At 42.6% G+C, this 23,988-nt stretch overlaps 1 protein-coding gene across 1 annotated transcript in view; it reads right to left on the bottom strand.

Annotated features, from left to right (window-relative positions):
• Positions 1-23,988, bottom strand: part of LOC137750008 (general transcription factor II-I repeat domain-containing protein 2) — a 54,269-nt gene that overhangs the window by 10,146 nt on the left and 20,135 nt on the right. The window contains exons 4-10 of the mRNA XM_068524300.1: positions 17,463-17,582; positions 15,729-15,912; positions 15,545-15,573; positions 14,066-14,120; positions 13,709-13,752; positions 10,053-10,130; positions 990-1,046 (exon numbers count right to left, since the gene is read on the bottom strand). Of these exons, the coding sequence (XP_068380401.1) occupies positions 990-1,046; positions 10,053-10,130; positions 13,709-13,752; positions 14,066-14,120; positions 15,545-15,573; positions 15,729-15,912; positions 17,463-17,582 (567 nt within the window). The remainder of the gene's footprint in view (positions 1-989; positions 1,047-10,052; positions 10,131-13,708; positions 13,753-14,065; positions 14,121-15,544; positions 15,574-15,728; positions 15,913-17,462; positions 17,583-23,988) is intronic.

Raw genomic sequence — 23,988 nt, 5'->3', positions numbered from 1 at the left:
CCCAACAATGTAAATACACTCACCACTACCAAACTGCACACTTCACAGTGGTTAAGATGGTAAATTTTCTGTTATGTGGTTTTTTTTAACCACAATGAAAACACATAATTTAGAAAAATAAACAGGAGTTAAATAATGACAGAGTCCGCTTGTCTTCTTGGTTCTAAAGCAATGAAGTTCAAAATGACAAATTTTATGAGTGAATGAACAATTCTAAGACTGGACTCTATCATAGTATGTTCTCTGGCAAAAATCTACCAAAATTCTTCTAGGTCAGAGACTTAGACAAATTGCTCAGGGGGCCGTTGGAACCATCCTCTACAACAAAAAACTCCAGACTCCCTAAATCAGGGAAGCTATCGAAAATGACTGCAACTCTGCTCCTTGGAGAAAGTTTTTGATGTAAAAGAAAAACACAAATCATTTTGGTACTGAGACAGATGTACAACCCCTAAAAACAAGATCAACTTGCCTGTAAACTGAAAAAGACATTCATACCTCTATGTTTGCAGAGGAAATCTCCTTTATTAATTTTATCTTATATAAACCACTTTAAGAGTTTAGGCCTTAAATATGATACTCAGGATTTATACACGAATGGAGGGAAGTATATATCAAGTTTTACCTCTAATTCAAGAATTTCCTAAAATTCTATTCAACTTTGCTCAAAAGATTTTGGCACGCCCATCAAGAAGACAAAATGAAATAAAGTAACAAATGGCATCAGGGCAAAGTTTTCTTACCACTCAACCTTTATAGCCAGGCACTTAAAGTAGAATCATTTACAAATCAAAAGAGTAAGAGTGACAGAGTTCTTAATACTACATCTTAGGATGAGGACTCGGCCAGTTCTCTAAGAAGGCATGTTGTCTTCTGTATTTTCAAACATGTGTGTTTAAAAGAGTGTATTCTCTTCAAAATACTGTAGACTAAAAAAAAAAAAAAAAAAGAGAGAGAGAGAGAGAGAGAAAATGCCTCATTTTTCTAACCTTCCACTGGTAATTCCATTTCTATTACTTCAGTGCTGGCAGAAGAATGATGGCTCTCTGAAAGGAAAGCAAACAAGGCAGAAGTACAAATTTTAAAAAAGAAATCATTTAAAAACAATGCCAATAATTCAAGACCCGCACAGGAATATACATGCAATACTTCCGACTCCCTAATATCAAATTCACACAAACGATCCTTTCTTTACGTTTTTTCCTTTGTTTTTGTTTTTACCTGTGCTTTGGAAAAATTTCAAATACAGAAAAGCAGAGAGATGGCATCATGAAGCCATGTGCCCGTCCCTCAGCGCCAACAGTCCTCAACTCACGTCATCCCGTTTTATCCGTGCCCACCCCACCCTGCACTGGTAGTTTAAAGTAAATCCCAGAATTCAGTGTGCAAATACTGCATAACTACAGGCAAGTACATAAGTAAAGTCTCTTCCTTTAGCATTACCATGATATTGCGATGACCCCTACAAATGAACAATTATTCTTTATCAGCATCTCTTAGCTAGGCATTGTTCAAATTTCCTCAGTTGTCTCATAAATGTCTTTTCTTAAAAAAAACTTTATATTTGGAAATAGTTTTAAACACAGAAAAGTTGCAAAAATAAAATAGTACAAAGAAGATCCATCTACCCTTTACTCAGATAACATGATGTTAACAATTTACCCTGTTTGTTGGTAATCTTTGTCTCTCCCTCCCCCCGCCCCCAATCTATATAGAGAGATAGATGTATATACACACACTTTTTTTCCTGAAGCATTTGAGGGAAAGGTACATACATTATGGACCTTTATCTCTGAACACTTCTGTGACTATTTCCTTAGAATAGGGATATTCTCTTATACTATCACAGTATAGTTATAAACTCACAGAATTTAACATGTGAGACAATGTTATCTATTCTACCATTCATTTTCCAACTTTGTCAGTTGCCCAAATGTTCATTATAGCCTTTCCCTTTCAGTATGGGATCCAGTTTGGGGGGTCAGGTCTTGTTTTTAGCTGTCACGTCTCCTTTAATTTTGAATGGTTCCATAGTCTGTCTTCGTTTTTTATGGCATTGCCATTTCTGAAGATTTGAGTCCCCGCCGTCCCCCCCTTCCCCTCCCCACTAGAATGTTCCTCATTTTGAGTTTGTCTGACGTTTCCTCATGGTAAGACTCAGGTCTTGCATTCTCAGCCAGAACACTGCCTAGATGACGGTGTGTCCTTCTCAGCGTATCACATACACAGGCACCCGGAATTTGGGGCTGGCAGGATTTTGAGTTGATAGGTCTCATCCTGCTGTGAAAAAATAAACCACCTAGGGGCCAATATACAGAGGCCATCTTTGGTTCATTTCTAGAAAACGATGCAATTTCAACGTTGCATCATCAAACTGGTCAGGCTGTGTAACACACAGTCACAAATGTGACAAAGATCAAATCACTTACATACAAAAAGCAAGTCACACACCCATGTTGAATCTCATTACATGACTTTACCAAACAGAAGTTGAGGTAATTTAAAAAAACAAAAACAAAAACAAATTGCATCGTGTTAGGTTCAAGCCTAAGCAAGATCAAGTTTACATTGAAAAAAAAAAAAAAGCCCTACAAGTAGGCCAATGCATTTCTTTTCCTCCTCTTCCATTCCAAAAAGTAAAAAAACAGAACAAAACAAAAAACCCCAGAACTAAATATCACACACAGTAAATTCAGTGTAGATAAACTTAAAATACTGACATGCTCTGGAAAGTGGGCATGGAGGAACAGACCTTTGAAATACTTCAAATGAGGAAATTTTTGAAGAATCATTTTTTGAAGGACCTGCTTTGGAGCACAAATTTCATCATCAAATTTGGGTTAGAGATATGGATTCATAGCCATTCCATAAAGAAAAAAGGCAAAATTACAAATAAGTGAATGGCAACGAAATTCTGACACCTGCTACAGCATGGAAGAAACTTGAAGACATTACACCTAGTGAAATAATCCAGTCACAAAAGGATAAATACTGTCTGATTCGTTATATGAGGCACCAAGAATAGGCAAATTCATAGAGACAGAAAGTAGAATGGGGGTTCCCAGGGGCTAAGAGGAAGGGAATGGGGAGTTATTGCTTAGTGGGGACAGTTTCTGTTTGTGATGATGAAAAAGTTCTGGAGATGGATGGTGGTAATGGTCACACAACACTGTGAATGTACTTGATGTCACTGACCTGTGCATTTAAAAATGGTTAAAATTGCAAATTTTATGTTACATATATTCTACCACAATAATTTTTTTTTTTTTTTTTTGGCTGAGCCGTATGGATTGCGGGATCTTCATTCCCTAACCAGGGATCGAATGCAGGGCCTCGCCAGTGAGAGCACCGGGTCCCAACCACTGGACCGCCAGGGAATTCCCACAATAATAATTTTTTAAAAAGGAAATGAGTGATAAGATGACCAGTATCAATTTACCAAGAGGACAAGGGCTCTCAGGTAAATTTATTCACAGGTACAGCAAAAATACTCCTGGTCTAGAGTTTTGACAGCAAAAATCCTATGTACTGAATGGGTATCAAATGTGTTCAAAGCGATCTGATAATCAGTGCTTTCAAGTCAAAAGTCAAAATTAATCACAAATTTTATTTTATACAGATTATTTATACAGATTATACAGGCTAATCTTACATTGAATTTGCTTTCTAAAAACTGAGATATAATTCACATACCATAAAATTCATCCTCTTAAAGTGTACAGTTCAGTGGTTTTCCATATATTCACAAAGTAGTACAAACATCATCATTATTTCTAGAACATTTTCATCACCCCCAAAAGAATCCCTGTGCCCACTGGGGGTCATTCCTCACTCCCTTCTCTCTTCAGACTCTGTAACCACTAATTGACTTTCTGTCTCTATGGATTTGCCTATTCTGGATATTTCACATAAATGGAATCATACAATATGTACCTTTTTGTGTCTGGCTTCTTTCACTCAGCATTATGTATTCAAGGTTCATTCATGTTACAGTGTGTATCAGTACTTCATTATTTTTAATGGCTGAATAATATTCCGTTGTATGGATAGACCACATTTTGTTTCTCCATTCGTCAGCTTATGGATACTTGGGTTGTGTCCACCTTTTGGCTATTAAGAATAATGTATAAGTTTTTGTGTGGACATATATTTTCTCTTGGGAAAATGTAGAATTGGATATATATCTAAGAGTGGAATTGCTGGATCATATGCTCCTCATTTAGCATTTTGAGGAACTGCCAAACTATTCTGAAAAGGAGCGGTACCATTTTACATTCCCAGCAGCAATGTATGAGGATTCTAATTTCTCTGCATCTTCACCAACACTTGCTACTGTCTGCCTTTTTTTAAAAAAAAATTTATTTATTTATTTATTTATTTTTGGCTGCGTTGGGTCCTCGTTGCTGCATGCAGGCTTTCTCTAGTTGTGGCGAGAGGGGGCCACTCTTTGTTGCAGTGCGCATGCTTCTCATTGCAGTGGCCTCTTTTGTTGCAGCGCACAGGCTCTAGGCACACGGGCCTCAGTAGTTGTGGCGCCTGGGTTTCAGTAGTTGTGGCGCCTGGGTTTCAGTAGTTGTGGCTCGTGGGCTCTAGAGCACCGGCTCAGTAGTTTTGGCACACGGGCTTAGTTGCTCTGCAGCATGTGGGATCTTCCTGGACCAGGGCTCGAGCCCATGTCCCCTGCATTGGCAGGTGGATTCCCAACCACTGCGCCACCAGGGAAGTCCTGAGTTCATCTTTTTTTATATGGTGTGAGGTAGAGGTCCAAATTGATCTTTTTGCAGGTGGATATCCATTTGTTCCAGCACCATTTTTTGAAAAGACTATTCTTTCCCCATTGACTAGTCTTGGGCACTCTTGTTGAAAATCAACTGACTATTAAAATATTGGTTTATTTCTGTACTTTCCATTCTATTCCATTGATTCATATGTCTATCCTCATGCCAGTACCACGGAATACTGATAATGACAGCTTTGTAGTAGGTTTTGAAATCAGGAAGTACACATCTTCCAACTTTGTTCTTTTTCAAGATTGTTTTGGCTCTTCAGGGTCCCTTGCATTTCCATATAAATCGTAGGAAAGTTTTCCAATCCATGAACACAGGATGTCTTTCCATTTATTTAGTTCTTCTTTAATTTCTTTCAACACTGTTTTGTAGTTTTTTGTTTTTGTTTGTTTGTTTTATAAAATAGTGCAGCCACTTTTTAAAAAATATTTATTTATTTACTTGGCTGCGCTGGGTCTTTGTTGCGGCATGCGGGATCTTTAGTTGTGGCATGCGAACTCTTAGTTGCAGCATGTGGGATCTAGTTCCCTGACCAGGGATTGAACCCGGGCCCCCTGGATTGGGAGCATGGAGTCTTAGCCACTGGACCACCAGGAAAGTCCCTGTTGTGTAGTTTTTAGTGTACAAGTCTTACACTTCTTTGGTTAAATTTATTCCTAAGTATTGCATTCTTTTTGATGCTGTGGTAAATGGAATTTTTTTAAATTTCAGTTTTTTGATTGTTCATTGCTAACATATGGATATACAACTGATTTTTGTATATTGACCTTGTATCCTGCAACCTTGCTAAACTTATTAGCTCTAATTTGTGTGTGTATTCCTTGGGATTTTCTATATACAAGATCATGTCATCTGCAAACAGAAATAGTTTTACATCTTCCTTTCCAATCTGGATGCCTTTTTTTAATCTTACCTAATTGCCCTGCCTAGGACCTCCAGTACAGTGTTGAAAAGAAGTGGCAAGAACAGACGTCCTTGTCTTGTTCCTGGTCTTAGGGGGAAAGCCTTCAGTCTTATAAGTATGACATGAGTTATATAGGTTTTCTGTAGATGCTCTTAATTATGTTGAGAGAGTTCCCTTGGATTCCTAATTTGAGTGTTCTTTTTTTTAATCACGAAAGGGTATTAGATTTTGTCAAATGCCTTTTTCCTACATCGATGGGCATAATCGTGTGGGTCTTGTCCTTTATTCATTATGTTGTTATTCCACTGATTGATTTCCATATGTTGAACTAATCTTTCCTTCCTAGGATCAATCCCACTTGGTCATTGTAGGGTCAGGCCATTCAAGATGGCTGTTCTCCTGTTCTCTGTACATCCCCAGCTCGACCAGTCCCTGCTTCACTCACATGACTACCCAATCCTTTTAATTATAGGGCTTAATTAGTAACTGCCTACATGATTGCCCCCTGCCCCAGCGCTGGTTTCCTGGTTACTGATGAGCCAACCTGATGTCGATTCCCTCTATAAATGGTAGCGTCCTTCTCCTCCAAGTAGTGAGGGTTGCTGTTAGGTGCTGCCTACTGTTTGCTGCACGGTGGGGTGTTGCTCCAGGACTTTGCTTCAGATGTGTAAGATCCCCCTGTCCAATAAGCCACTGATGTCTCTGTCGCTGGGCTTTCTTTGGTCTCGAGGCTGGGCAACTACAGGGCTTGCAGGCCTGTGGGGTACAGCCCAACAGTCATGATGTATAATCCTTTTTATATGTTCCTGGATTCATTTGCTAGCATTTTATTGAAAAATTTTGTACATCTATGAATAAGCGATATTTTTCTGTAGTTTTCTTGTGTTGTTTTCGTCTGGTTTTGGTATCAGGATGATACTGGCCTAACAGAATGAGTTTAGAAGTGTTCCCTCCTCTATTTTTTGTAAGAGTTTGTGAAGGACTTTATTATTTTTTTATTTGTTATTTTTAAAAATTTATTTATTTATTTTGGCTATGTTGGGTCTTCGTTGCTGCGTGCGGGCTTTCTCTAGTTGTGGTGAGCAGGGTCTACTCTTTGTTGCGGCGCACAGGCTTCTCATTGGGGTGGCTTCTCTTGTTGCAGAGCACGGGCTCTAGGCGCACAGGCTTCAGTAGTTGTGGCATGCACGCTTAGTAGTTGTGGCTCGCGGGCTCTAGAGCGCAGGCTCAGTAGTTGTGGTGCACAGGCTTATTTGCTCCACGGTGTGTGTGATTTTCCCAGACCAGGGGTCGAACCAGTGTCCCCTGCATTGGCAGGCGGAATCTTAACCACTGCACCACCAGGGAAGTCCCATGAAGGACTTTAAACACTTGGTAGAATTCACCAGTGAAGGCATCTGGTCCTGGGCTTTTGTTTGTAGGAAGTTTTTGAATTACTAATTCAAATTCTTGTTATATGACTATTCAAATTTTGTGTTTTATCCTTAGTCAGTTTCAGTAGTTTGTCCATTTCATCTAGGTTACTCGATTTGTTGGCATATAATTGTTTAGTGTTTGCAATAGGCAGATGCCCCCCGCCCCCACCCCCCCCGAAGATATCCAAAAACCTGTGAACAGATTATGTTACATGGCAAGGGGCAATTAGGTTGCAGATGGGATTAAGTGTGCTCATTGCTAACCTTCAGAAAAGATTATCTTGCATTATCCAGCTGGGCTCCATGTAATCGATGTACGGGGTATTTAAATGTGAAAAAGGGAAGCAGAAGAGTCAGTGTCGGAGTGGTGTGATTCAAGAAAGACTATGTTAATTCCTTGATTTTGGGCTTTTGTATCCATGTTCCCTTGGGCCTGGAAGGCTTCTCTCCCATATCATGCAGTCAGCCAGGAAGAAAATAGAATGGTACTGATGCTCTGACATCCATCAGCATCAAGGAAGCCTGGGTGCACTATATCTCAGCACAGCTTGTACTGTGCATTCTTCATTTCTGGGGACCCTGGAGATGGGGTCCCTGCACATGTAAAAGACCTATGGGACTTCCGTGGGCCAAGATGTTATGTGTGCACGTGTAAATGTGTGTCGGAGGTCTTCTGAGAGATCTGTGTTGCAGATGGATCATGAGGTCCTGGTGGGGGTAGCTTCTGAGCACTGGTGGGGCCGTGTTCGCTGGGGGCTCCCCGAGGGCCAGTCGCCATTCTGAGCAGGTCACACTGATTGTCTTTTTGGATTTAAAAATATCTCCCTTACTTAAAGGATATAGACATCAGTACTTCAGCATGTGAGTATTTAACCTAAATGGTTACAAAAACATTCAGTGCTATGGAATATAGTCCATGATGTTAGGCAACTTGGAACTTTTTGGCATCAAGAAGGAAGCTGTTCTACAAAGATCTCTTGAATAGTTCTGTCATTTCCAAGCCAAGCAGGAGAAAGATTATAAATTCACACATTTAACGTAAATGTTTTTCTTCAAATAACGTACTTCTTTCTGAAAAATTAAAATAGAACGATTGCAGGTACATCTAACTTGTTCATTCCACTGATTACTTTTGGAGCAGAATCTGTAAGTATCCTATCCCTGACTGTACACGATTTGATCAACACCAAGGTCATTTAAGTTCAAAAATATATTCTTGGGAGCCAAGACATAATTTAATTAAAAGTAGTTTGTTCAGAGAGGCCACGATAGTGAGAGGCCCGCGCACCGCGATGAAGAGTGGCCCCCGCTTGCCGCAGCTAGAGAAAGCCCTCGCACAGAAACGAAGACCCAACACAGCCCCAAAAATAAATAAATAAATAAATAATAATTAACGGTGCTAATAAATAAATAAATAAATAAATAAATAAATCTTAAAAAAAGTAGTTTGTTCAAAACAACAGTAATTTAGAAACAAATGTGACACTGATTCTTCATGAGGGTCACATTCAACTCAGCAAGCACATCTGAGTGCTCAGTATGTAGAAAGCCCGGGCTTGGGGCTCCAGGGCAGGAGTAAGATGCTGTGTTTCCTGCCACTAGCTGAGGGAGGCCTGGCAAAAGCATAGATAGCACACGGCAGGTCACACTAAACGCTGGAAGCCCCCTGCAGGAGTTGAGATTCTGACTGTGCCCAGAAAGAAGCGGGGGAGCTCCTCAGTGGTCTGCAGGGCAGGAAGGGAGTCACAGGGAGGGATCAGCTTATATAAAAGCCCCGTGGAAGGCGGATTCAGGGCACTTTCAAGGAATCACAGACCGAGCTGTGTGTCTGAAGAGCCCAGGGAGGGTGATGGCTGCGGAGGCAGATGAAATAGGAGGGGAGACCAGAAAGAGCAGGAGGAACGTGGAAGGAAACTGGGACTTTACGGGTGGTGCGGAGCCACAGGCAGTGTGAGTCGGGGAGAGATCCCAGTTTTCAAAGAGCATGTGATTGGGGTGGGGTGTGTGGGATGGATTGAAAAGAGATCCTCTGCCCAGAGGGAAGGAGACTGGTCACAAGGGACAGGCCAGGCGGGGGCGGACGAGGGTGGGGTGGGGTGGGGTGGGGTGGGGTTGGCCCAGGACAGAGCAATTACAACAGAACTTCCACTGGTCTCTGCCTTTAGATTTTTTGAAACAATTTTTTTAGTGAAAGTTTCAGAGCTATGTAATGCTGCAGAAAAATTTTCAAAGTTAAGATTTTGTAGGAAACATTTCCGATCTGATAATGTTTGAGGATGTGACTGCAAATCGTCCTGCACTCTGTCTCCATTCCCAGTGGAGCTGGAAGATGGAGAAAGAATCTGAACACCGTACGGCAGTCACAGCGACATGATGGTACCATATCGTCAAACTGACATCACGCTGGGGTCCAGCGGGATTTTGGTCTTTGGGTAGAGAACCAAGCCACCCAACTGCACACAGCACCCGCCTGTGCCATGTTTGGAAAGTTTGTGTATTTGGTAACAATTGTCTTCTCCCCGTTGAACTTGTATGCTGTCAATGAAACAACTATTAAGAAAAGGCACTTGAATTTCTTAACTCATCTCCATCTCTTTTAACACTTACTATTTTCTCAGCAACCTAGGGGACAGACTGGACAGAAGAGAATTAAGGAGGGAATATTTTAGAACATACAAAATAATATTTAATAGACAAACTCTAGTAAAACGCAGCCTGAAATGTCTTTACATTCACGGATGCCTAGAATCATGTGGATTCAGGCTAAATATTAATACAATCTATTTTATGACTATAAAATTGTTTACCCTAATGGCACTGTGCTAGATCCTGGGTAAATGTACATGGATCTTTACGACTCTTTTCCTGTTTCTCAGATGGGTGCTAATTAAAAGTTTCCATCACAGATAACTTCTAAAGAAGAAAATTATTATAAAATGATATTACCTTGCATACTATATTCATAGTAATTAGGATCTTCTGATTCTTTCTTGACTGACATAACTGTTGCTTTCGGTGAAATGCCTTTGAATGCAATGGAAATTATAAAATTATGTGTTAGGCTAGACTCACAAACAGAGATATGACTGGCTATTATATCTTCCAGGTTCTGTTTGGATTAACACAGCAACACTGCAATCAGCAAAAGAACTTGTAGCTCATGCACTAGGAACAAATGGTTTATCCATATAAAAATATAAATATAAAATAATAATAAAACAACATAAAGCAAAGAAGGAAGGGAGGAGAGATGGATGGAAGGAAGGAGGAAAAGAAGGGAAGGAGAAAGAGGTCTAATTCCCGGTTCGGGGAAATTTTCCCTTTCAAGATGGATGAATATGTACATGCATTTATATGCGATATAAATATTGCAAATATTCTGCTGTAATGGGGCCCAAATTGGCACAGATAATCTTAATTTACTTACTACAACAAAATGAATTTCAAAACCTGGGGAAACTACATTGGTTAAACCAAAAGGCTTTATCAGGGAAAGGTGTAGTAGATGGCAAAAATTGGCCACAAATGTCTTCCATCCCAGTATATACACCTGTTTGCAATGTAACTTTCCCACTCCTATTTTCTAGAAGTGGAAAACTACTCCACCTTTTGAATCTGGGCCTGGCCACGTGACTTGCTTTGGCCAGTGGGATGTAGGCAGAGGCTTGAAAAGTGCTTGTGCATCAGCGTCTGCTGTTTTTGGAACAGAGTTGCCATGTGAATGAGCCTGGAGGATGTGAGACCAAGAGGAGAGGGAGGCCCAACTCTGGCAGCTGAGGCCTCGGCCCCAGGAGTGAGGCCAGCCCAGACCAGAAGGACGGCTTGGCCAACACACAGAATTGTAAGAAAGACTAAATTATTGTTTGAAGCCACTAAGTTCTGGGGTGCTCTTTTATACTGCAATAGATAACTGATACTGAAGTATACATATAATTTAACTGTGAAAGTTAACAGAAGCAAAAACAAAAATTGTGACAAGCTTGGGATTTCACCGTTCAGCATTAATTTACAAGTTGTGGCGGGGGAGGTCGTCTGAAAACCTTTAACAGCTCTGTTGGCATAGGGATAGTAAGACTGGGTATTAACGAATGTGACTGTCAAAAAGAAAAATTTGTTAAACTGAGGAACAGAATGGACACGGCTGATGGCCATATCAGTGAAATGGAAGATTAAGTTGAGGAAATTGCTCAGAAGTGGGACAGAAAGGTAGTCTGATGGAAAGATTAAAGGAGAGCTCACAAATGGAGGTCTACTTGTGCATAAAAAAGAAAAAAGCTCTTTACATGTTTGTAAGTGATCTGAAAGAATTTCCACAAATTGGCTAAGAGCTGTTGCCCCTAAAATGGGGATGGAATTTGAGGTGCAGTGAGATTTAAGAGAGATGGAGCTTTGAGAGGGGAGGAGTGAAGAGGAATTTTACTTATTACTACTTATTACACTACTTATTACCACTTACTACACTGAATTTTTATTTAAAACATGTATAACTTTTGTAATTTATAGTAAAACTTTAAAGTACAAACATTTGATAAATATGTGACAGCTGGGCTGTGAGAGAAAAATTTCTTTTCAATGCAGGCAATTGAAAGCAGATTTGACGGTGCAGAATGCAGAATTGCTTCAGCCTTTCCTCAAAATATGAGGGGGGAGGGGGAAATTCAGAAGTTAAAACCATTTAAACGTTCTGTGCAGCAAGTGCTACACAAACATCAAAGGAAATAAGGCCAATGGATGGTCAGCTCACAGAAGCCTGCAGGCACCTGGAAGCAATTTGTATCATGAAATCCATGGTAGAAAGTCACATTATTAGGGAGCTTGTTTATAGGGCATCACATCTCCAAAGAGAGGCCTCAACAAAAGAGGCCTATTTTAAGGCTGGTGGGAGACACTCATCCACCCAATAGCTGGTGAGGAGGGAAGGGAAGGTGGTGGGGCTGTGGATCCTTGAAAGGGCCCCCCCGGGGAGAGCTGACAACCCCTCACTCCCACCCCATTTGTTTTCCCGGTTTCTGAGAGGAGACTGTGGCTTGGGGGTTTTAAATTCTCTGTTACCAACAGAGATGCAGGCAGAATGTATCTGAGCTTGGAAACGCACCCAAGGCTAAGATTAAAGGGGCAAGCGTGTAAGGCATGTCATGTGTAAGTGGGATGAAGACGCCACAGCTGAATTCTGTTGGCTGAAATATTTGGCTCCTTTTCATTGACTTGTGTTGGTTTTACCTAGAATAACTAAAATGGACAGGCACTCTTATTTTTCAGGCTGACATTTAAGGTGGAGCTTCTACCAAGCACATGTTTATCTGTGGATAGGAGTGACCCTGGGGTATGACAAGGGTGGATTCAGGCTACCCCTGCCCCAAGGGACTGGGGAGGCAGCTGAGCATAAACCACACCTGACACCTTCAGCAAAGCTCGTGCTCTGACCTCCATTTCACTGGAGGTAACATCTCTCTTCGCCTTCTCTCTCCATCTTTTCTTAATATTGAATATTTTTCTTTTACATTATCTCAGATTTAACTTTAACTTTACATTTGGAATTATTTCTTATTTCTACGTTGCTTTTCTAAACATTATTAACTTCTCATTTTACCCCGTATAGTCAGCTTGTGTTCATCTTTATCTTTTTGAGGTTTGAGTTTCAGTTTTATGTGCTTGTTTATTTTAGGTTTTCTAACGTTTCTACTTCTAATGCTTTCAATATTTTTCCATCCCTTGATTAAACATTTGAGTTAAAAAATTTTTTTTCTATTTTTAACCTTTAACATTTTTCCTTCTAATGCCTTTTTTTTTTTTTTTTTTTGAGGCGTGGGAGAGCAGGGATGGGGGTTAACTACTCTCACCGTCAAAGAGGGATTTTTTTCCCCAGTATACTTTGTCATAGTAATGTACGTCTATTGTAGAACATTTAGAAATGACAGAGTGTAAGAAAGCAATAAAATAAGCTATGTCCGAAAATAAAAACACTGCTTTATTCATAAATCAAATTCATATTCCAAATGTGTATTCAAGACTTTTTACTCATTTAGCAGTCAAGTTCTAATTTCCATATAATTAAAATAATAACTTTGTCTACAAATGTATCTACTTAATAACATCTTAGTACCTAATATTTATTGAATTAGAAGGCTTTTTTTCTAGATATTTGAGTAAAATATGATTATTCTGCAAATAAGGCCCCCGTTGAGGTTAATTAGTGCCCTATCCCCATTATCTTGTTGATTCTTTGGGATTTTCTACCCAAATATGGACCAATATATCATCTGCAAATTAAAGACAGTTTTAGTTTGTCATTCCCAATCCGTATACCTTATATTTCCTTTTCTTGTCTTATTGTATTAGCTAGGACTTTCAGTATGATGTTGAAAGGGAGTGATGACAGGGGACATCCTTGCCTCGTTCCTGATCTTAGTGGGAAAGATTCTAGTTTCTCAGCATGAAATATGATATTAGCTGTAGGTTTTTTGTAAATTTTTTTTTATCAAGTTGAGGAAATTCCCCTCTATTCCTGGTTTACTGAAAGTCCCATTTTTAAGTAAAACAAAAGAAAGGAGTCAAATAGTGACCTGCTGAACACCTGACTCTACAAGCATCAGTGTACATACCAGAATCTTCCATGGGTTCAGTCTTCACATTGATGGGGGCGCAGCTAAAAGGAGAAGGGAATGCTGGTTAAGATGGGCAGGGTGAGAACTGCCCAAAGGCATCTGGACACACTGAATCTAATCCCCAGATCTCCACACCATCATAGGTTCCCCTCCCCCCATCAAACTGAATGCAAAGCTACCTCAACTTTAATGTTGTAACAAATTATTCAGAAAGTTAAAGGTGTCAATGAATATATTCTTATAATCCCAAACATCCTTTTGAATAAAGAATATGTAACAAAATAAGACATTCCATAGCCTAAAAACGAATACATTTGGGTTAGATGTGGACTTAATTTTTTATTTCTCCCTTACCTTTCACTTGGTGATGTCACTGATCTCTCAGCATCTGTTACCACCCCAGGCCCACCTGTGTGTGAGTAAAAAGACACACGCTAGCCCCTGTCTGCACCTTGAAATATGACAACATTCAAAGGCACATACAGGGAAAGCGAATACAAAGAGAACAGAATTCCTGGCTCTAGGTCATCATGGAATAGCAGCGGAGGAGAGAGCAACTCAAAGCAGCCCCCGGGGCCTGGGCCATCTGTGTGGGCACAACGGGGGCCAAGGAGCAGACCTGTGCCCGAGCGACCTCCGGCAGGTTACTAAGCCTCCTCGTGCCTCAGTTTCCTCGTCTCAAGATGGTGGTCGGGTGAGGATTAATTAATACATGCAAAGTGCTTAGAACAGTGCCTATCACAAAATACGTGTCAGCAGCTATTACCGTGATTCTATAATGACAATACAAGCCACCTGGGACAACAGTCACCTGGTCAGCTGCCACCCCTCACCCTCCAGCCCCTCCTTTAATGTGAGCTGGGGGACCCCAGGGACTCGCAACTGCTCCAGAAATACTTGCTCCGTGAGTAGCCCACGCACGGGAGTGTCCCATTGCCCTCTGTACCCCGAGGTAGGCCATGTGGACAGTAGGACCCTCCACCCACCCCTGCCGCCTGGCTTCTGTACCTATATAGGCTCAGCATAACACCCTCTTTAGACCTGGTCTTTCATGAACAGCTATGGCCCAAGGTTTCCAACTATGATCCAGAATAATAATCTGAGAAAATAAGGAAGTGGGCATAGATGGATCTCTAAATGCTCCTGGTAAAATTACTATTTCCTTTTTTGGTCCCTTCATCAGTTGAGGAGCTTATGATGGGGTCCTGGTTTCCCAAACATGGTCTCAAACACCCTGCACATAACTTTCTGCCTGACCACATGGAATGGGCTTCCTGGGGGAACCAAGCTATTGAGATCCTGCTTATCTTGGGGGCCAGCTCCTCCAGGGAGCTCTTCTGACCACACAATTCTAACCCCCTCCGGGGGCTCTCAGGGATTTCCTCCACGGGTCACCCCTGGTTCTCTGAACAGTCTCTTTCCTTCTCCCAGACCATGTATCTCAGAAGCATGGGAACGGTCACACAGCCCGGACCACTCCTGAATCCCACAACGCCTGGCCCGTGGTTGGTGCTCAAAGACCAGGAAGTCACTCCAGCCTCCTCACACTCCTGTGCACACGGACAAGGTAGATCTCCTGCCCTCCGAGGGCATGCGAGCTGGCGGGAGGGTGGCGTCTCGGCTCTCAGGCTGGGTATGTGTGTTTCCCTGAGCTGTAGTCCCTGCAAACATCACCACAACCCCTGGCCCCGGGATCAGAGGTGGCCTCCTCAATGCAGGAAAGACAAAGCAGAAACAAGCTTTAGAATGTGCCAAACTTGCATTTTAATTAAGAAAAGCAGAACTGGTTTAGCAGTCAAGGGCAGTCACCAAGTATGAGAAGCTGTCACTTACCTAGCTGATTCACGGGACCCAGGAAGGGTCTGCAAGAAAACCAATACTGTTACCTGACATGAACACACAAGACGGGCAGATTAAACATCTGAATAACCAACTTCTAAACATAATGGGACAGAATTAACTAACTGAAATTAAGCTGTCAGTTTATCAGCTGTTAGGAGGGGGTAGAGCCTATCACCTGTTGATAAGGAATGAAATCCCCGCCTTGTTCTCCAAAATCCACTTCAGGGTTGCAAGGTCATAGTTCTCAGGGTGTTGAAAGGGGACCCCTTCTGGGAGCCCCTGCACCACCACGGCTGCCTGGTCCCTCAGCATCTTCTCGTAAGGAACAGGCACCATCGCTGTCGTCCCCAAGGCTTTGCCTAGAAGAAGCAGCAGGATGTCTTTAAACAATATGAGCGTAAATTCCTGATAGTCAATTTCACTTAGTGTCATAAACACAGGTGGTGATATTTGGTTCCGAAATTTATTAAAAGCCTAAAGTGTCCTATGCCTCTATATCTCAAGTTAATAAAATTTCCGACCAAAAGGCCAAAAGTATAAAATGTTTTCCTTTAAATCTTCACATAAGAGAATATAATAGGTTGCATAATCTATAAAAATATTGAATCACAGGGGCTTCCCTGGTGGCGCAGTGGTTAAGAATCCGCCTGCCAATGCAGGGGACACGGGTTCGAGCCCTGGTCCGGGATGATCCCACATGCCGCGGAGCAACTAAGCCCGTGCGCCACAACTACTGAGCCTGAGCTCTAGAGCCCGCGAGCCATAACTACTGAGGCCGCGTGCCACAACTACTGAAGCCCGCGCACCTAGAGCCCGTGCTCTGCAACAAGAGAAGCCACTGCAGTGAGAAGCTCGCGCACCGCAACAAAGAGTAGCTCCCACTCACAACTAGAGAAAGCCCGTGCGCAGCAACGAAGACCCAACACAGCCAAAAATAAATAAATAAAATAAATAAATTTATTAAAAAGAAAATATTGAATCACTGTGTTGTACACCTGAAACTAATATAATATTGTAAGTCAACTATATTTCAATAAGTAAATTAATTAACTAAAAATAATCTATTTCCAAAAGAAAGAAAATAATAGGTCTTTTTCTCCATTCTCTTGGAGGTTGCACAATTCAGGGGGCTCACCCTGGTGCACCCAGGGCTGCAGGGAACACCCTGAGGTTACTCAGGCTGCAGCCAAAGAGGATGAGAGCCCTGCCCAAAGCTGAACTGTCCCTGTGTCACACTGTACAGATTGGGCCAACCTGCCTGTAGAAAGCTGAGTCCACCTGGGGATGTGTCGGTCTCTCTGCACTGGCTGACCAGCCCCGAGGTGCTGGAGCTCCATTTCTCATATGGAAGTGTAGCCTGAGACCCTAAGATCCCCTATGCCGGAGGAGTCCCCCAAATCCAAATGCTCCCAGGGACCTGCAGGTCACACAGATGTTTGCAGCTGTCTAGGAATGATGATCCAGGCCCTAAGATGCTAAGGTGCTTCTATCACAAGTACAACACCTGCAGACTTCCTTGTTATCTAGCTTTTTAAAGCGCTGTGTGGGTATTAAAAAAAAAAATCCCTGTCTCCATGCCTGTGGGAAGATGTGGGTAGGTGGGGAGACCAGTGAGGACGAGGCTGGTGCGTGAACCAACTATGAATGTCTGTAATAACTGCATGGCCATGGGGAGGGGGCTCCGCAAAGACTGAAGGCTGATGAATTCAGAGGTTCCGACGGACCAGAAGAGACCAAGTGGTCTTTCGTAAGAAGACTTGATCTGGTACTTAACTGGCTCTTCCCTTGATGTGAATGTGGATTTTTCCAACGTTAGAGACGGTCTAAATAGTCACGCTGATAGAATGATTTCTAATACCATCTTCTGTAGTGAACTATTCAGACAATTAATGCTTAAAGTGAGCTTTACCGTAACAAAAGCAGAAATAGTCTTCGACGGCTTTTCTGAGTATTTCCGTTTCTCCTGAATCAATCTGCATCCCGTTGGCTGGGCCTGGGGGTTTCACCTCCTGCAGCCCTTTGGCAATGCCTGTAAACGAGTGATCAGTACAAAGTCAGTATCCAAGTATCTGTACTGTACGTTTCCTTAACGTCCATGCTTCTGGTACTGAAAGGAAAAAGGAGAAAAAAAGGAATAGACATAAAACAAGATCTTTTTTTTTTTTTTAAATAAATTTATTTATTTATTTTTGGCTGCGTTGGGTCTTTGTTGCTGCGCGCGGGCTTTCTCTAGTTGCAGCGAGCGGGGGCTACTCTTTGTTGCGGTGCGCGGGCTTCTCACTGTGGTGGCTTCTCTTGTTGCGGAGCATGGGCTCTAGGCGCGCGGGCTTCAGTAGTTGTGGCATGCGGGCTCAGTAGTTGTGGCTCATGGGCTCCAGAGCACAGGCTCAGTAGTTGTGGCGCACAGGCCCAGCTGCTCTTGGACATGTGGGATCTTCCCGGACCAGGGCTTGAACCCGTGTCCCCTGCATTGGCAGGCGGATTCTTAACCACTGCGCTACCAGGGAAGTCCAAAACAAGATCTTTTAATTTAAAAAAAAAACAACACAACAAAGAACAGGCTATTTAGGATGAACAGGATAAAATAACATAGTGATCATCTCTGAAATGAATCTATTGATAAACAATAAATAATTCAACATATAAGGAAATATTAGTAGTTCAGAGGAAATGGTAACAGAAAATTGTTTGCTGGGAATTCCCTGGCGGTCCAGTGGTTAGGACTCTGCACTTCCACTGCAGAGGACTCGGGTCCCATCCCTGGTTGGGGAACTAAGATCCCGCAGGCCGAGCAGGGCAGCCAAAAAAAAAAAAAAAAGAAAAGAAAAGAAAGAAAATTATTTGCTATCCAGTCTGCGAGTGACAGTCACTGTGTAGGAAGACCCTCAGCACTGGGCAGGTTCGGGACCAGCCCCCCGGTCAGCTGCTACTCCAAAAGTTTTGAAACTGTTTGTTTGTTTTCATCAGGGTTAGTCAAGACACAGAAACCACACATTAATTTGAACAGGGAAAGTTTAATGAAAGAATCATTAGTGGGACTTCTCTCGTGGTCCCGAGGTTAAGACTCTGTGCTCCCAATGCGAGGGGCCTGGTTCGATCCCTGGTGAGGGACCTAGATCCCACGTGCCATAACTAAGAGCCTGCATGCTACAACTAAGACTTGGTGCAGCCAAAAAAAAAAAAAAAAAGAATCGTAGTAACAAGGATGAACTGCTAAGGGGTAATGAGAACTCTAGACAACACACAAGTAACAGGCAGCAGGAGTATCAACTACCACAAGGGCTGAGGGAGCAACTAATCCTGGAAGAGAGTCCCCCCGAGGCTGAGATCCAGGCCTCTCTGGGGAGGGGGCAGAGTCCGCAGGGGTGCCACAAGCTGGGGCTGGCAAGCAGGGACCCGTCCTCTAGAGGTGCTAGTGGAAACCACTGGCAAGTTGCCCCCGGGGTGCCGCCAGATTCGCTGTTGCAGGGAAGCTGTTCCCTGGGGTGGTGGCAGAACTCTGGAAACCACCCGTGGGGTGATGCCAGCAGAACTTTCTAGGAGGCCCCTCTCTTGGGCACTGGTGGAACTAACTCCCTGGGAAACTGCCTGTGGGTGTGGTGCCCTGAGATTTCTCTGGGAAGCTTCCTTCTGGAACTTTCTGGGACTTCTGTGTGACTTGCTGGGCAGCCGGCCAGGATGCAGGGGAGCCAACTGGATGCTGTGTGTGGCAGGGATGCCCCTGGGAATCCCAAGTGCAATTGGTCACCGCGTGCTACAGGTACAAGCAGGTGAGAGCCCGCTGGAAATGGGAAGAGAAGTGTCTTCCTCCTCCAGGGACCTCCTGAAAAAGCCTCCAAGGTAGGTCTTGGGCCAGCTGCCAAAGGAGAAATGTTTACAGGGTCCAGTTCCAGTATCACAAGGCAGGACAAAGCAGGGTGGACTTGGAGTAGAGAGGCAGTAACTTGAAAACCGTCAAAGTGATTTCTTGGGCCAGAGAGGCTTGTACAATGGAGTTACGTTCTAGGGTCAAATGTAAGGCAAAAATCGTGCACAGACAGAATTATACTTGAAAACCCTCAGACATCCAGGAAGTACAGGATATATATAGTTTTGTGTAAACAATTCTGCAAAGCAATTCCTAGGCATGTTCACATATCAGAACCAATTAGGCTAAAAGAAGGAAGCAGGTGAAAACCTATGTGTGTTTGGTCATTCAAACAATTTTGGCCCACAGGTAAAATAAGAGGTAAACAGAATAATTGACAGTACTGCCTGCAGGTTCACTCCAGAGGTCAGTGAACTACAGCCTGGGGCCACACCCTGCCCGCGGCCCGTTTTTTGTATGACCTGTGAGCTTAGAGTGGTTTTTCATATTTTGAAATGGTTAAATAAGTTCAAAAGGACTTACTTCATGACCTGAGAAAATAACACGAAATTCCCATTTCAGTGACGTAAATAAAGTTTTATTGACCAGGTGCATTCATCGCCATATCACCTGCTTCTACTTTCATGCTACAAAAGCAAGGTGAGTGGCTGCAACAGAGGCTGTAATGACCCAGAGACTAAAACATTTACTATCACTCCCGTTACAGAGAAAGCTCGCCGGTCCCTGGTTTACTTTATATTGCTTTAATATTAAGCACTTATAACCCTAACCCAGGTTGATTCTAAATTCCTTCTGTTTTGAGGATTAAATTTGTGAATGCTTATACAGCAGGGAGTTGGTTTCTAACTTCAGAAGGCAGGTAAATGTGTTTTTGATGCAATTCCATGGTAATTTTTCCTTACTTCCAAGACAACTTCTAGAGAAATAACCATCACATATTCAAGAATGACACCCAGCATTACTGTTCCAGCGACGGCAGAGAAGTGTGTATTTGCCAGGAACAATGAATGATAAGCTCTGGACAAAATGAGAAGATCAACTACTTGAAAGCACTGAAGAACAACCAGAAACAGGCGAAAACAGGAAGGAATGCTATCCTCGAAAGAAGGGAAGCACACATATGGAATGAGCTGCACATTGACCTGGCTTTTCCCCCATGGGAACTCCTGACTTCCTGTGGGACTCAGGGAGGAATAGAGCTTAACCAAAAAGCAGCAGTCTTAATGAAACGAGGAAACCTATGTCACATATCAGGACTGCCATTGTGGTTAGACACTGAAGAGGAAATTCTGGAGAAAATGAGTCACAGAGGTGGGACACCCAGTATCATCATAGCAACTTGCCTCAAATTCTTGCTTCATCTCCAAACTGTGCAAGCACAGGGTGAGGCTTTAAGGAAAAGCAACATCTGGAAGGTAAATTGCTGAGCAGAGATTTAAACAGCTGTGTGGTGCTAGAAAGACGGGGTTTGGTATTCAAGATCCACCGAGTTCGAGAAGCTTGTTTAACACCATGTGAAACTAAGGGGCACATCTTAGGAGGAGGAGGCGCCGCCTTCTGAGACTAAGAGGGATGCTCTAGGGCCAAGGGCAGCTCTCATCCACATGGGGGCAGGGTGACCTGCCAGTAACTTAACTGCCTGCCAGAACAAAATGCAATTTTACTTAGCAGATTTTTACAACATATCATGCATAATACCCAGTATAAAATTTAAAATTAGTAGGAATGTGAGGAAGCAGGAAAATGTGACCCATGCCCAAGATAGGAAAAAAAAATCTATAGACGTAGAACCATAAATGACCCAGATGTTGAAATTACCAGATAAGGACTAAAACAACTGCTATAAATACATGAAAGACTTTTTATAGGGGTGGTGAACACAACAAATGAATATAAGGGAAATTGCAACAGAGAAATGAAAATGCTAACCAGAAAAGGAAGAAAGAAAATGGAATTTTAGAAATGGAAAATAATCAGAAATGAAAATTTCACCAGATGGACTTAACAGCACCCTGGATATGGCAGAAGGAAGAATCAGTGTCCTCAAAGAAATGCCAATAGAAACTATCCAATCCGAAACTTGAATACAAAAAGAAAAAGGTGGGGGGGAAGGAACAGAGCCTTAATGACTTGTGAGACAATAAATAGCAAATTTCTGGACTTCCCTGGTGATGCAGTGGTTAAGAATCCACTTGCCAGACTTCCCTGATGGCACAGTGGTTAAGAATCTGCCTGCCAATGCAGGGGACACGGGTTCAGTCCCTGGCCCTGGAAGATCCCACGTGCCGTGGAGCAACTAAGCCCATGCGCCACAACTACTGAGCCTGTGCTCTAGAGCCCACGAGCCACAACCACTGAAACCCGCACACCCTAGAGCCCATGTGCTGCAACTACTGAAACCCGTGCGCCTAGAGCCCGTGCTCCACGACAAGAGAAGCCACCGCAATGAGAAGCCCGTGCACCGCAACTAGAGAAAGCCCGTGTGCAGCCAAAGATAAATTAAAAAAAAGAAAGACATTAAATAGCAAATTTCCTTCTCTGTGTAAATTAAGAAGAGAATCAGAATAAATATTTGAAGAGATATGAATGGCCAAAAATGTCCAACATTGATGAAGACGTCAACATGCAGATTCAGTAAGCTCCACAGACCAAGTAGGGTAAAAACAAAGAAGGCTATAAATAGGCATTTCATGGCCAAACTGCTGAAGACCAAAGATGAGACAGAGCTAGGGAAAAAGATACATTACCTTCAGGGGAACAAAAATAAGAATTCTAACCTGACTTTGTTATCTAAAACAGTGGCAACCAGGAGGAAATGGAATGAAACTTTTAAAGGGCTGGAGGAAGAGAATTCCCTGGCGGTCCAGTGGTTAGGACTCCATGCTTTCACTGCTTAAGGCGCAGGTTCAATCCCTAGTTGGGGAACTAAGATCCCGCAAGCCACGCGATGCGGCCAAAAGAGAAAAAAAAGGGCTGGAGGAAAAAAATTTCAAGCCAGATTCCATATCGAGTAAAAGCAGTCTTCAAAAAACAATAAGGACCTACTGTATGGCACAGGGAACTATATTCAGTATCTTGTAATAACCCATAATGGAAAAGAATCTGAAAAAGAATATATAAATATATGTATAACTGAATCACTTTGCTGTACACCTGAAACTAACATAACATTGTAAATCAACTATACTTCAAAAAAAAAAATGATTCAAAAACGAAAGCAAGGAGAATGATGTTGGCAAGATGGCAGACTAGGAGGCAAGGGGCCTTCCTTCCTCCACAGATACACCAAATTAACAATAGACGGACCAGAACACCTCTGTGAGAACTCTGCAGACCAGCTGAGAAGCTATGGCACCCCAGCCATTGTAAAACCAAGAAGAGATTTCAGCACAGGGGTAGGAAGGTTCGCAGCATTTGCCGTGCCTATTCATGCTTCTCCCTCTATGTGGCATAGTGCAGAGCAGCTGCGAAGGAACCCCCAGACTGGGGCTTCTCCCTTGAGGTGGAAACAAGAGAGTGGACTGTGTGTCCAACATTCTGGCTTGTCTGGGGGTTACTGTAGGAACTGATTTATATCTCGCCTGACTCAGCACTGACTTAACTCAGAGCTGCAGTTCTATGGGAAGACACCAGGGGGCGAAAGAGATTCAAAAAGGTTTGAGAGGTTCTAGAACAGCCAGCAGGGCTGATGGGTGGTCTTCCCCACACGGAGCCAGTAAGCAAAGACTGGGAAAGGTGATTGTCTTTTCAAATGCCTAAATCCCAGGAAAAAAAAAAATTACAAGGCATACAGAGAGGCAGGGAAACAAGGCCCACTCAAAGGAACAAAATAAAACTCCAGACACCAATTCTAAAGAAATGTAGATCCATGAACTACCTGACAAAGAATTTAAAATAAAGATCCTCAATGCACTAAAAGAGAGTATAGAAAGACAACTAAATGATACATGAACAAAATGAGAGTACTGACAAAGAGGAACTATAAAAAAAACCAAACGGCACTTCTGGGGCTGAAAAACACGATAACTGAACTGAAAAATTCATTAGAGGTTTTTTTTTTTTTTTTAGAAATTCACGTTCTTTTATTTATTTATTTATTTATTTATGACTGTGTTGAGTCTTCGTTTCTGTGCGAGGGCTTTCTCTAGTTGCGGCAAGTGGGGACCACTCTTCATCGCGGTGCGCGGGCCTCTCACCATCGCAGCCTCTCTTGTTGCGGAGCACAGGCTCCAGATGCGCAGGCTCAGTAGTTGTGGCTCACGGGCCCAGTTGCTCCGTGGCATGTGGGATCTTCCCAGACCAGGGCTCGAACCCGTGTCCCCTGCATTGGCAGGCAGAATCTCAACCACTGCGCCACCAGGGAAGCCCTCATTAGAGGTGTTTGAAGGCAGACTTAATCCCGTTCCGTGCTATAACATGGATGAAACTTCAGGATGTTACGCCAAAAGTGAAATAAGCCAGGTGTAATAGTGTAAATACTCTATGATTCCACTTAGATGAGGTATGTAAAATAGTCACATTCATAGAAACAAAGGAGAATGGTGGTTATCAGGGGCCAAGGTAGTGG

Source organism: Eschrichtius robustus, chromosome 16, assembly GCF_028021215.1.
Source record: "Eschrichtius robustus isolate mEscRob2 chromosome 16, mEscRob2.pri, whole genome shotgun sequence".
In the NCBI taxonomy this organism is placed as follows: domain Eukaryota; kingdom Metazoa; phylum Chordata; class Mammalia; order Artiodactyla; family Eschrichtiidae; genus Eschrichtius; species Eschrichtius robustus.
This window is presented reverse-complemented; position numbering and strand designations above follow the sequence as displayed.